Source organism: Trichechus manatus, unplaced genomic scaffold, assembly GCF_000243295.1.
Source record: "Trichechus manatus latirostris isolate Lorelei unplaced genomic scaffold, TriManLat1.0 scaffold00046, whole genome shotgun sequence".
Lineage (NCBI taxonomy): Eukaryota > Metazoa > Chordata > Mammalia > Sirenia > Trichechidae > Trichechus > Trichechus manatus.
Genome location: NW_004443982.1, coordinates 9,810,277 through 9,820,421, shown reverse-complemented (window position 1 = coordinate 9,820,421; position 10,145 = coordinate 9,810,277). Strand labels below are relative to the sequence as shown.

The following is a 10,145-nucleotide window of genomic DNA, read 5'->3' as shown; positions in this document are numbered from 1 at the left end:
AAGTTAGAGGGTTGATATGTTGTGGGGTTGTTAACCAATGTCATAAAACAACATGTGTACTTCTGTTTTCATGAGAAACTATTTGTTCTGCAAGCCTTCACCTGAAGTACAATAAAAAAAAAAAAGAATGCTCCTTAGAAGCAAGGATGGTGAGACTTCAACTCACTTACTTGGGACACAGCAGTAAAGATCAATCGCTCAAAAAGGACATCATGTTTTGCAAAGTAGAGGGCCAATGGAAACAAGGGAAACTCTCAATGAGATGAAGTGACACAATGGCCAAAACAGTGAACTCAAACATACAAAGGATCATGAAGATGGTGCAGGACCGGGCAATATTTTATTCTGTTATACATAAGGTCACAATGAGTTGGAGCCAACTAGATGGCAACTAACAACAACATTGCTATGTGTTTACCAGTATCTTTTAAATCTAATGATAATGATTTAAAAAAAAAAACATTGCCATTGAGTTGGTTCCGACCCATAGCGACCCTATAGGACAGAGTACAACTGCCCCATAGGGTTTCCCAGGAGTGGCTGGTGGATTCGAACTGCCGACCTTTAGGTTAGCAGCCGTAGCTCTTAACAACTGTGCCACCAGGGCTCCAGTGAGAATGATTAATAACCTTTTATTTCAAGTGTTACATTCAACCACAAATATTAGAAATAACTTTGCTTATTTAAAGAGTTATAACTAGCTCTGACTATATACTCTTTACTTACCTGTAAGGATTGAGCTGATTTCAGTTTTCTAGCCATAAATTGGGAATGATACTTATTCTCACAAGGTTAATAGGACAACAAAATGTCACAGTGTATTCTATCATCTAAATACTAAAAGGTGATCCTCAATAAGCAGGGTGTCCGAATTATCCCGAGGTATACCCAACTGCCCCTACTTCCCACTGCCACACCTATATATCATCCCATTGTGACAAGAGAGAGCTCTTGAGCCGATTGCTAATGCTTCCACAGTTACAGTGCTCATAAAAGGAAGCTACATCCAATTTTTCTCAGAAACGTCAAAAGATAAGACTATCCGTCACACAGTGTAAGTTATAAAGTTTATATGAGAACCGATTTCATGTTATTTTCTAAAATGTGGCTTCTGAGATTAACTAGACAGGCCCTAAACAGCGGGACCTATTTTGCCAGTTTTACAGCTACCATCTGTGAGCAAACACAATAGAATGGAAATGGGGTCTCCAGGATGTGACAGTGCCAGGGCAACATGCTGAGACCATAGATAGTCACATAATGGAGTGAGAGTGAAATTACAGCCTGGATGGCTCACGCAGGCTGTGGTGGGGCCAGGCCAGAGGCAGCCAAGGGAGCCCCCAGAGAATCCTGGCTGCAGGCCACAGCCAACAGTCATGACGGGTGACAGTCTGCCTACCTCCATCCACTTAGCAAAACCCTCTCTCACAAAAGGGCAGCAGGACTAATAAAAGCTAAACTAGCTACAGCCATAGTCTTCTTTTTAATTTTTTTGTTGGACCTCCCTCTTTTAGCTGAGGCCACCTGACCATCACATGGTGGGGAACCACATCTGAGTAGGCAGACCAGTCCTGGCATCTAGCAAACCAAGCCCCAGGAGCTGCTAGTCTGGACCTGGAGTTATACCCTGGCTGTGGGGCTTGTTCCCTTGAGCCCAAGTCTGTTCTAGTTACAGACCGTGATGGGTTATTTTCCATCTACCCCTGAAGATCCATTCTCTGCCCTTTTCTCCCTGGTCTCCACCCCAGGGGACTGCTTCTGTGGACTGCATCACTTCACGAGCTTCCTTGCTCTCTGGCTTCTGGGTGGCTTCAGCCAATGGGAAGCAGCAGCAGGAGTTGGGAAAGCTAGGAGGAGCAAGAGGTCAGGGTACTGATTCCACTCCTCCTCTCTGTACTCTCCTTGCTGGGCCAGGGTTTGGCAGTAGACAGGGCTGTGTGCCTCTACCAGCTCCAGCTCCCTGGGGCTCCAATAACACCTGTCCCTCCTGCCCCTTTGGGCCTAGGGATATAAAGGCTTCCTATTCCTGCTAGTCCCTGAGTGTGTGCTCTACCTCCTGATTGGTCCCTTAACCCTACCCACTCCTCTGTAAATAGCTCCTTCATTAAATCCATGTCCATGACTCCTCTGAATGTGCTTCCTGCTGTGACCTCACTGGTCTAGGGATTTATCCTGCTCTGTCCCCTTGGCGAGACTGAAGGCTTGGTTCAAGCCTGCTGACGGGCTCCCTCTGATTGCTGAATGTTGCTAACTTCTGAGTTCCCCCTCACTGTGTTCCCTGTTTTGGAGGGACATCCTGCTGGATCTCCCAGATGCCCTGTCCTTTCCATCCCACTTCCTGCATCCCAGACCACCCCTCCACTCAGCCTCTACTTGGCTGAAGCCAGTGGTCCTGCTCCTGAATTGTGGCCCTTCCCTGTGCACCCCATGTACTGTAGTTAATTGGGCTAAGACCAAGAAGGTGTCCCAGATCCCCACCCATGACATCTATCTTATCCATTAATGCTGATGCACACATAACTTGTGTTAAAGTTGGTACAGTGGCCTACTCAGCCTTCATTGGCCAAGAAGTCCTTTTTCATTTCTCAGTAAGATCCTGATTGGGGGAAGAGATCCTGATGAGGACAACTTCCACCCAGGAGTAAAGACATCCAGGTTCCAAGTGATGACTTGTGCTGGTACTTCTGGAGAGCTGTCCAAGGCATCTCTGAAACTTTAGCCAGAGCCAGCTTGTCCAGCTCATATACTGGGGGAAGTAGGTAGTATGTTCAACCCCCAGCCTTTACCGGGGTCATGCTTCCACAGGAGTTCAGCCTGCCACTCCTTGTTCTCAGTAGAACTTTAATTTCATTCCTTCATACTCGGGATGGGGAGTAAGAGGGGTATCATTTTCACAACCTGGTGGATAGTGTGCTGAAGCCCCATACCTGACCCTTGGCTATGGCAGACTCCCTCCATGTTGGTGATCCCCAAAGCTCTAGGTGAGAGGTTTCCTCTGTCCAACTGGGCTGCAGATATCTACACATCTAGTCTGGCCTCTCCATGGCCTCTTTTGTCAATAACCACTCTCCTCTCAGTTCCCTGAGACAGGTGAAAGATCAAACATTAACTGAGGGACAGGGGTAGGGAGGAGGCTATGACCACACTGCCAAGCTCCCGGCTAATACCAAGAGCAATCTACAGGGGCTTCGAAAGTTCATGATTGCCAAGCTCTGTGATAGATGCTGTGATGTATGGTGAAGAATTCCCTTGGGGAAGGACTTGGTACCCCAGCTGCTGGGAGTGCTGTAGGCTGAAAGCCTTCAGCTGTTAGCCCCTTCAGAAACTGCCTCAGCTACAGAGCTGTCTTGGCTGCAAAGAGCTACCTTGTTCAAGATCATAACCCTTCCTGGACCAGCCCACAGACAATGACTAATTGATGTGGTGGTATAAAAGCCAAGCCATTTTGGCCTAACTCAGGACAACTCTGAAGGGCCTGTCTGGCTCCAGAGCATCCTGTGGGTCAGCCAAGGCTGTCCCTGGGTCTGCATCACAGTTCAACTGCCCACTCTTGCTTCCTTCCTCTCCCTTCCACAGGTGTTGATCGCAAGGACACTAATAAACACCTGGCACATTAGACTCCATCTACTTCCTGGAGAACCCAATTTATGACAAACTCTGACTCAGAGTATCTCAATAATTAAATATTGATGTTTAAGCACACTTGCATGATTCAGTATATACTATATTTTTCACTATTGAAACTTAAGAGTACCAGAGTGCTGCAGTTTCTTTGGAATCTAGTTAGGTTCTCATTTTTGGCTAAACCAATAAGATATAATTTTATACCTACATTTTTGTTTGTTTTTTAACTGGCTGTAAAGGAATGGCCCCTTCCAAGCATCTCAATAGTCTGAAACATTTCTAAGGCTTGGTTGGCAGAATCAGTAAGTGTGACAGTTAATTTTATGTGTCAACTTGGCTAGGCTATGCTGCCCAGGTGTTTGGTCAAACACTAGTCTAGCCACTGTTATCAAGTAGTTACATGTGATTAGCATTAAATCAGTTGGTCTCACCTAAAGCAGATTACCTTCCATAAAGTGGGTGGCTGTCATGCCATCAGCTGAAGGTCTTAAGACCAAAAAGGGAGTTTTCCCTATGGTGTATTCTGTCTCCAGACAATAAATAGACGTCTTTTCAGAACTCCCTCATTCTTCACTCTCCTTTGCTCCTGACCTACATATTTTGGGACACAAGCTTGTAGGAATCTTTAGTCTGTTGCCTGACCTATGGATTTTGGACTTGCCAGTCCCCTCCTCCCCCAATCAAGTGAGCCAATTCTTTAAATCAATTCTCACTATATATATATATATATATATATATATATATATATATAACATATTACTGGCTTTGTTTCTCTAGAGAACCCTAAGACAGTGAGAGAGAAAAGTTCTTCTCACTCTATATAAATAATCTTTGGAAGAGCCTACTGCTGAAGCACAGGCTCTTTCTGATGTTACACTCCTGGTCTGTAACTGTTCTCACTTTTACCTTTAAAGATAAAATCACTGATCTTAGTCTTGGAAGCAACTGCTCAGGGCCCAGAACCCTGACTTGAGGAAAGTTAGGGATCTCCATTTTACAAACAATACTAACATTTAAGCCCTTACTGCCAAACACATATTGTGATAGATGTCTCACATGTATTGACTCACTTGATCCTCAAAACAACCCTGATGGAAGTATTATCTCCATTTCTGAGAAGGGGAAACCTGAAAGTTTGGGTGGTTTGTACAAAGTCACCTAGTTAGTCAATTGTAGAGGTAAGGATTTGAACCCAGATCTGTATTACTCCAAAACTTCTCCCTCCACTACTTCTCTGAAGCATCTGAGGTCCATGGCTTGGTAGTTGTCCTAGTTGACTAAGTTGGTAAATGATTAAATGGGGAGGGTGTGACTAAAGGGAGAAAAGGTCTATTGCCTTCCCCTACAGTGGCCCCTCTTCAAGTGTGGGTGGTGATCCCTTAGTGGGTTACACAATCAATTTAGTGGGTTGCAAACAACACTCAAAAGAGAAAAAGAATGAAAAAGGGGGGAGAGAAAAAAGAAAAGATCATACTACACCACATGTAGTTAGAACAGTATTGTTTCATGAAACCTTTGTTCTGTCATATATGTGCATGTTGGGTTGCTATGAAAAAAAGATTTCTTACTGTGGGTGGTAGTACAAAAAGGTGATAAAATTTCATTCAAACTCAATAGTGATCAGAGAAATGAAAATTAAAGTAATAAGATACCACTTTTCACATATCAGTTTGGCAAAAATTAAAGAGTGGCAATTAAAGAGTGCTGGTGAAGTTGTAGTGGAAAGGACATTCCCTATGTTACTTGTGGGAATGTGAGTTGCTGAAGCCTTTTTCTGAGAGAGAGAGATTGGCAACTACCTATTGAATTTAAAATATATATACTCTTTGAACAAGAAATTCCCCTTTCGAGCATCTTCTTATACAGAAAAAAGCATAGAAAGATTAAATTATAAAATTATTTACAGCAACATGTTTTCAGAAACAAAAATGTAGAAACAACCTGAATGTCTATCAATAGAAAAACTGATAAACAAATTACTACATATCCATATTACAGCAATTAAAGAATGACTTAGGTGTATATATATTAAACTGGAAGAATTTTCCATGATGTACTATTAAGAAAAGCGTGCTCTAGAAAAATGCATGTGGTATGATCACATTTTTGTACCATAAATGGTGGAATCCCCAATATACAGAGAAATATACCTTTGTACAGGATTCTATGAGTATAGAGAAAAGTTAACACCAGATGGTTAACACCGATCAATAGTGAATACCTTTGAGTGGTGGATTGGGTGGGATGGAAAAGGAGAGAGAGAAGTAAAAAGCAAGGAAAAGAAAAACAAAGGCTGTTGCTAACTGACAAAAAAAAAAGCATATCATTCAGGATCCCATGGGAAATAGAGGATATATGCAAAGTATAATCTGAGAAGAGTTTAATAAAGAGGCTATTTACAAAGTTGTGGTACTGTTCAGGAAAACAAACAGGGGATCCTGCAGTCCTCCAGGGTTTGTAACAGCAGGGAGCTCTTAACATTACCTGGGGCTGAAGGGGAGGGGCATAGTTACCAGAACCTGGAGTGGACAGCCGTATGCAAAGAACCTCTAGACAGGAGCTATGGACATTGGTAGGATGAGGGAATCAATCTACAGTGACTGGCAGGGAGGGAGATGATTTATTTCTCCTCCCACTTCCCTACTGGTGTATCCCACTGGCCAACCCAACTGGAGGCCAAGGGGCAAGAGAAGCCATTGATGCAGTCGACAAAGGCCAGCTGCTCAGGCCTCAGAGCAGGGTATAGAGGGACAGACAGCAGTCCTAACAGGATAAATGGATAACATCCAACACAAAATACTATAACAAATGAAAAGGTGGAATGTAAAACCCCATCTACCAGTTTACCATAGGTAAAAATGGAATAGTCACATGGATAAGAAATAAAAGGTTACCTACGCAAGTCAAAGTATTGATTTGTTTTTGTGAAGATATGTTGGATTTTGATTAATTAAATCCAATATCTTTTTTTTCCTTTTTATTCTTTGAAGTAAAACAGAACTGTGCTAAAATTCTGACTCTACCATACGTTTGCTATTTCTCTAGCATCCTCATCTCTAAATTAGGAATGATAAAAAGCATCTACCTTACAGGGCTGCTATGAGGATTAAATGAGCTCCTAGATCTTGAGGCCTTAGAACAGTGCTTGGCACATTACCACCACCACCACCAGTTGCCACTGAGTTGACTCCAACTCATGGTGGCCCCATGTGTGTCAGAGTAGAACTGTGCTCCATAGGGTTTTCAATGGCTGATTTTTCAGATGTATATCGCCAGGCCTTTCTTCCAAGGTAACTCTGGGTGAACTCAAACCTCCAACCTTTTGGTTAGCAGCCAAGCGCATTGTTTGCACTACCCAGGAATAAACACTTTAAGTGTTTGATATTATTACGGTGATGATGGGACTTCAAGAGCCTCTTAATGGATAGGACTGCCTCCATCCTACCTCTCCAATCCACCCATCATCCAGTCAGAGGCAGCTTCCTAAAGGGCACAGCTCATCATGTCACTCTCTTCCTTAAACTTTGTCAGTGTTCTCTAGACAGTTCGGGGCAATATTCAAACAGCGTGCCTCTCATGACCTCACCCTTGCAGGAATCTCCCACCTCATCTCCACTCCTTTCACTCCAGCCACACCAATTTCCTTCTTGTTCTGCATATATGCCATGCAGTCCCATGTCCAAGGGTCCCTGTTGAGAACATCTTTTCCATACCCTATCACTTTCTCATTTTGCTAACTCTTACTATTCACCATTGAAATTTCAAGAGTCATCTCCTCTGAGAATACATTTTGATCCCTCAGTCTGATTTAGAAGCAGCTTCTTCTTCATCCCATAGCATCCCATGGAGGAAGTATCACCCCATACTTCAAATCAGAGTATACTGATTCCCCCAGGAGCAGTGGACCCCTCAAAGGCAGTGATAATGATTTTTGTCTCTGAACCCCAGAACCTGCTGAGAGAGGATATTTGATTATGCTTCGACTGAGAATTAAATTTGTAAATTGTAACAAGTTAAATAACTGACCCCAAATCACTTAGCTAAGTAAGTGGCAGAGCGAGAATTCAACCCCAGTTCTGTCTGACTCCAAAGGCCACTGCTGTCTCCCAAACATCTGGAAGTTCTAAGGCCACCCCTGACACTCCAGAGTAGCTGCATGCCTGAGGGAACTCCCCAGGGGCACCAGACCAGTTCAGGCCAGAATGGGCTGGTCAGCAGAGACCCAAAGGAATAAATGCCTCCTTTCTCGGAGTATCAACCACATGACATTTGCTTTATCAAGGGACTTTCCCAAGAAAATCAATTTCTGGAGCATGTTAAAATACAAACAAACCACCACCCACCCACCCACTCCTTAAAGACAATTGGCCCAAAGAAATCTTAGAGAATTCAGACAATTCCACAATGTTGACAGCACCATCTGATAGCATGAACTTTGTTTCCCCTAACCAAGCATTTTTCTACTGAATTTTTACTTTACATTTGGCTCCACTGTGAAATGTGCTTCCCCATTCTATATTGCTTCACCCATGGCAAACCTGTGTACACGGCCACAGGAACATGGGATTCTTAACATATGCACCATTTCAGATTTGCTCTTGTGGCTTATAATGAATCCCTTGAAAACAGTCAGTGTTTATATCTATTTATAACTGTAACCTATTTTCTATATAATTGGATGCGACTAAGGTTGAAAAAAATTCAGCTGCATAAGAAAAGTCCTGCTCTTACAGAGCAGATGTTTGCTCTGTTTGGAAAGTAAATTAGCCTTTAGCACAAATACCCAGAACCACATAAACACTCTTTCCAAAAGCACTGATGTTAATATTTTACATTGAAGAACAATTTTAAAATAAAGGATGTTAAACATGCAAGGGAGGCAGCCACAACTGTTTTTTAAAATAGGTATTAATTTTACCTCTGTATTGTACAACACTGTTTCCCATTCGGTCATTGGATTAATTCTCCAGTTCAGGGCAAAGAAAAATGAATCATAATTTACTTGTTTTTCACTGTCTTCAAACCTGAAAATATAATTATATGATTTGACTTAATCTGCAGAACCAAAATATCAGCTTAAATTTTACCATAAAAAACATAATAGCTGGTACTGCTTCAATAGCTGATATCTTTCTTATTTATTATTTGTTTATTATCTGTTTCGTACCTTCTAGAATGTGAACTCTTTGAGAGGGGAGATCTCACTCACCTAATTCACCAAAGTATCCCTAAGCACCTAGATCAGTGCTGGCACTTAGTAGGTGTTCAATAAATATTGGTTGTAGTTGCCACAAAAACAGATGCTTATTCAGTAACAAAGGCCATCTTTATATTTTGTTAAGAATTATTTGAGGGTCCCTTTAGTTTAATAAAGGAGCCCTGATGGTGCAGTGGTTAAAGCACTCGACTGCTGAGAGGTCAGTGGTTTGAAACCACAAAGATGTGGCAGTCTGCTTCCATAAAGATTTACAGCCTTGGAAATGCTATTGGGTCACTATGAATTGGAATCGACTTGACAGCAGTGGGTTTTTGGTTTGGTTAGTTTAATATAGTTGATATTATACATCAGTAAAATAAAATATTCTTATATTTCTTAAATTGCATGTCTTTTAAATCTTTAAGGTAAGACTAGATTGATTTTGTCTACTAATATATTTATAGTTAAAATAAAAGGCAATTTTATCATTTATTTTCTAGCCATTAAAAGGGGTTATTTAGCTCTATATTGGCTGTCATGGAAAAATGTTCATGATATACTCTTGAGTGGAAAGGAGGCTACAAAATAGTATGTAGAGTTATGATTCCACTTTTCTTTAGGTTTATATTTACATAAAAAGACACAGAAAAAAAAGTCTAGCAAGCAATATACTTAAGTATTAAGAGCAGGTATCTCTGGGAAGAGAGATTGTGATTTTTCCTTTCTTCTTTTAGACCCTTCTGCATCATTATAGGACCCCTGGTAGTGCAGAGGTTAAGAGCTACGGATGCTAACCAAAAGGCTGGAAGTTCAAATCCGCCAGTCACTCCTTGGAAGCCTTATGGGGAAGTTCTACTGTGTCCTATAGGGTTGCTATGAGTTGGAATCAACTCTACAGCAGTGGGTTTGTTTGTTTTAGTATCATTACAATTGTTTTAAGTTTATAATCAGAAAAATTAAGTCTATTTTCATTTTTAAAACAAACTATTACCTGCACTATAAAACTACAGGTCAAAAATAAGGAATTTGTTTGACTACTATTTCCTAATTATGGATACTGGCTTAAATTCATCCTTAACCATAATGGAGTTTGGCCATTAAGACACAATAATTTCAACACAATTGCTAAATGATCTAAAATAAAATATTTCTTAGTATAACCTCAATGCCACCTATTCTGAATTTGACCACATTCTACCAAATTTTTTTATTGTTGTAATTAAATGAAGTTTACATTTCAAGTTAGTCTCCCATACAGAATTTTTTTTTAACATACATTGTTATGAGATCCCAACTGCTCACCCCATTCTGCGACAGCACACTC

General features: G+C 41.4%; 1 protein-coding gene across 1 annotated transcript in view; it reads right to left on the bottom strand.

Annotated features, from left to right (window-relative positions):
* Positions 1 to 10,145, bottom strand: part of EFHC2 (EF-hand domain containing 2) — a 237,807-nt gene that overhangs the window by 7,926 nt on the left and 219,736 nt on the right. Inside the window, exon 15 of the mRNA XM_023731842.1 lies at positions 8,543 to 8,648. Within this exon, the coding sequence (XP_023587610.1) occupies positions 8,543 to 8,648 (106 nt within the window). The remainder of the gene's footprint in view (positions 1 to 8,542; positions 8,649 to 10,145) is intronic.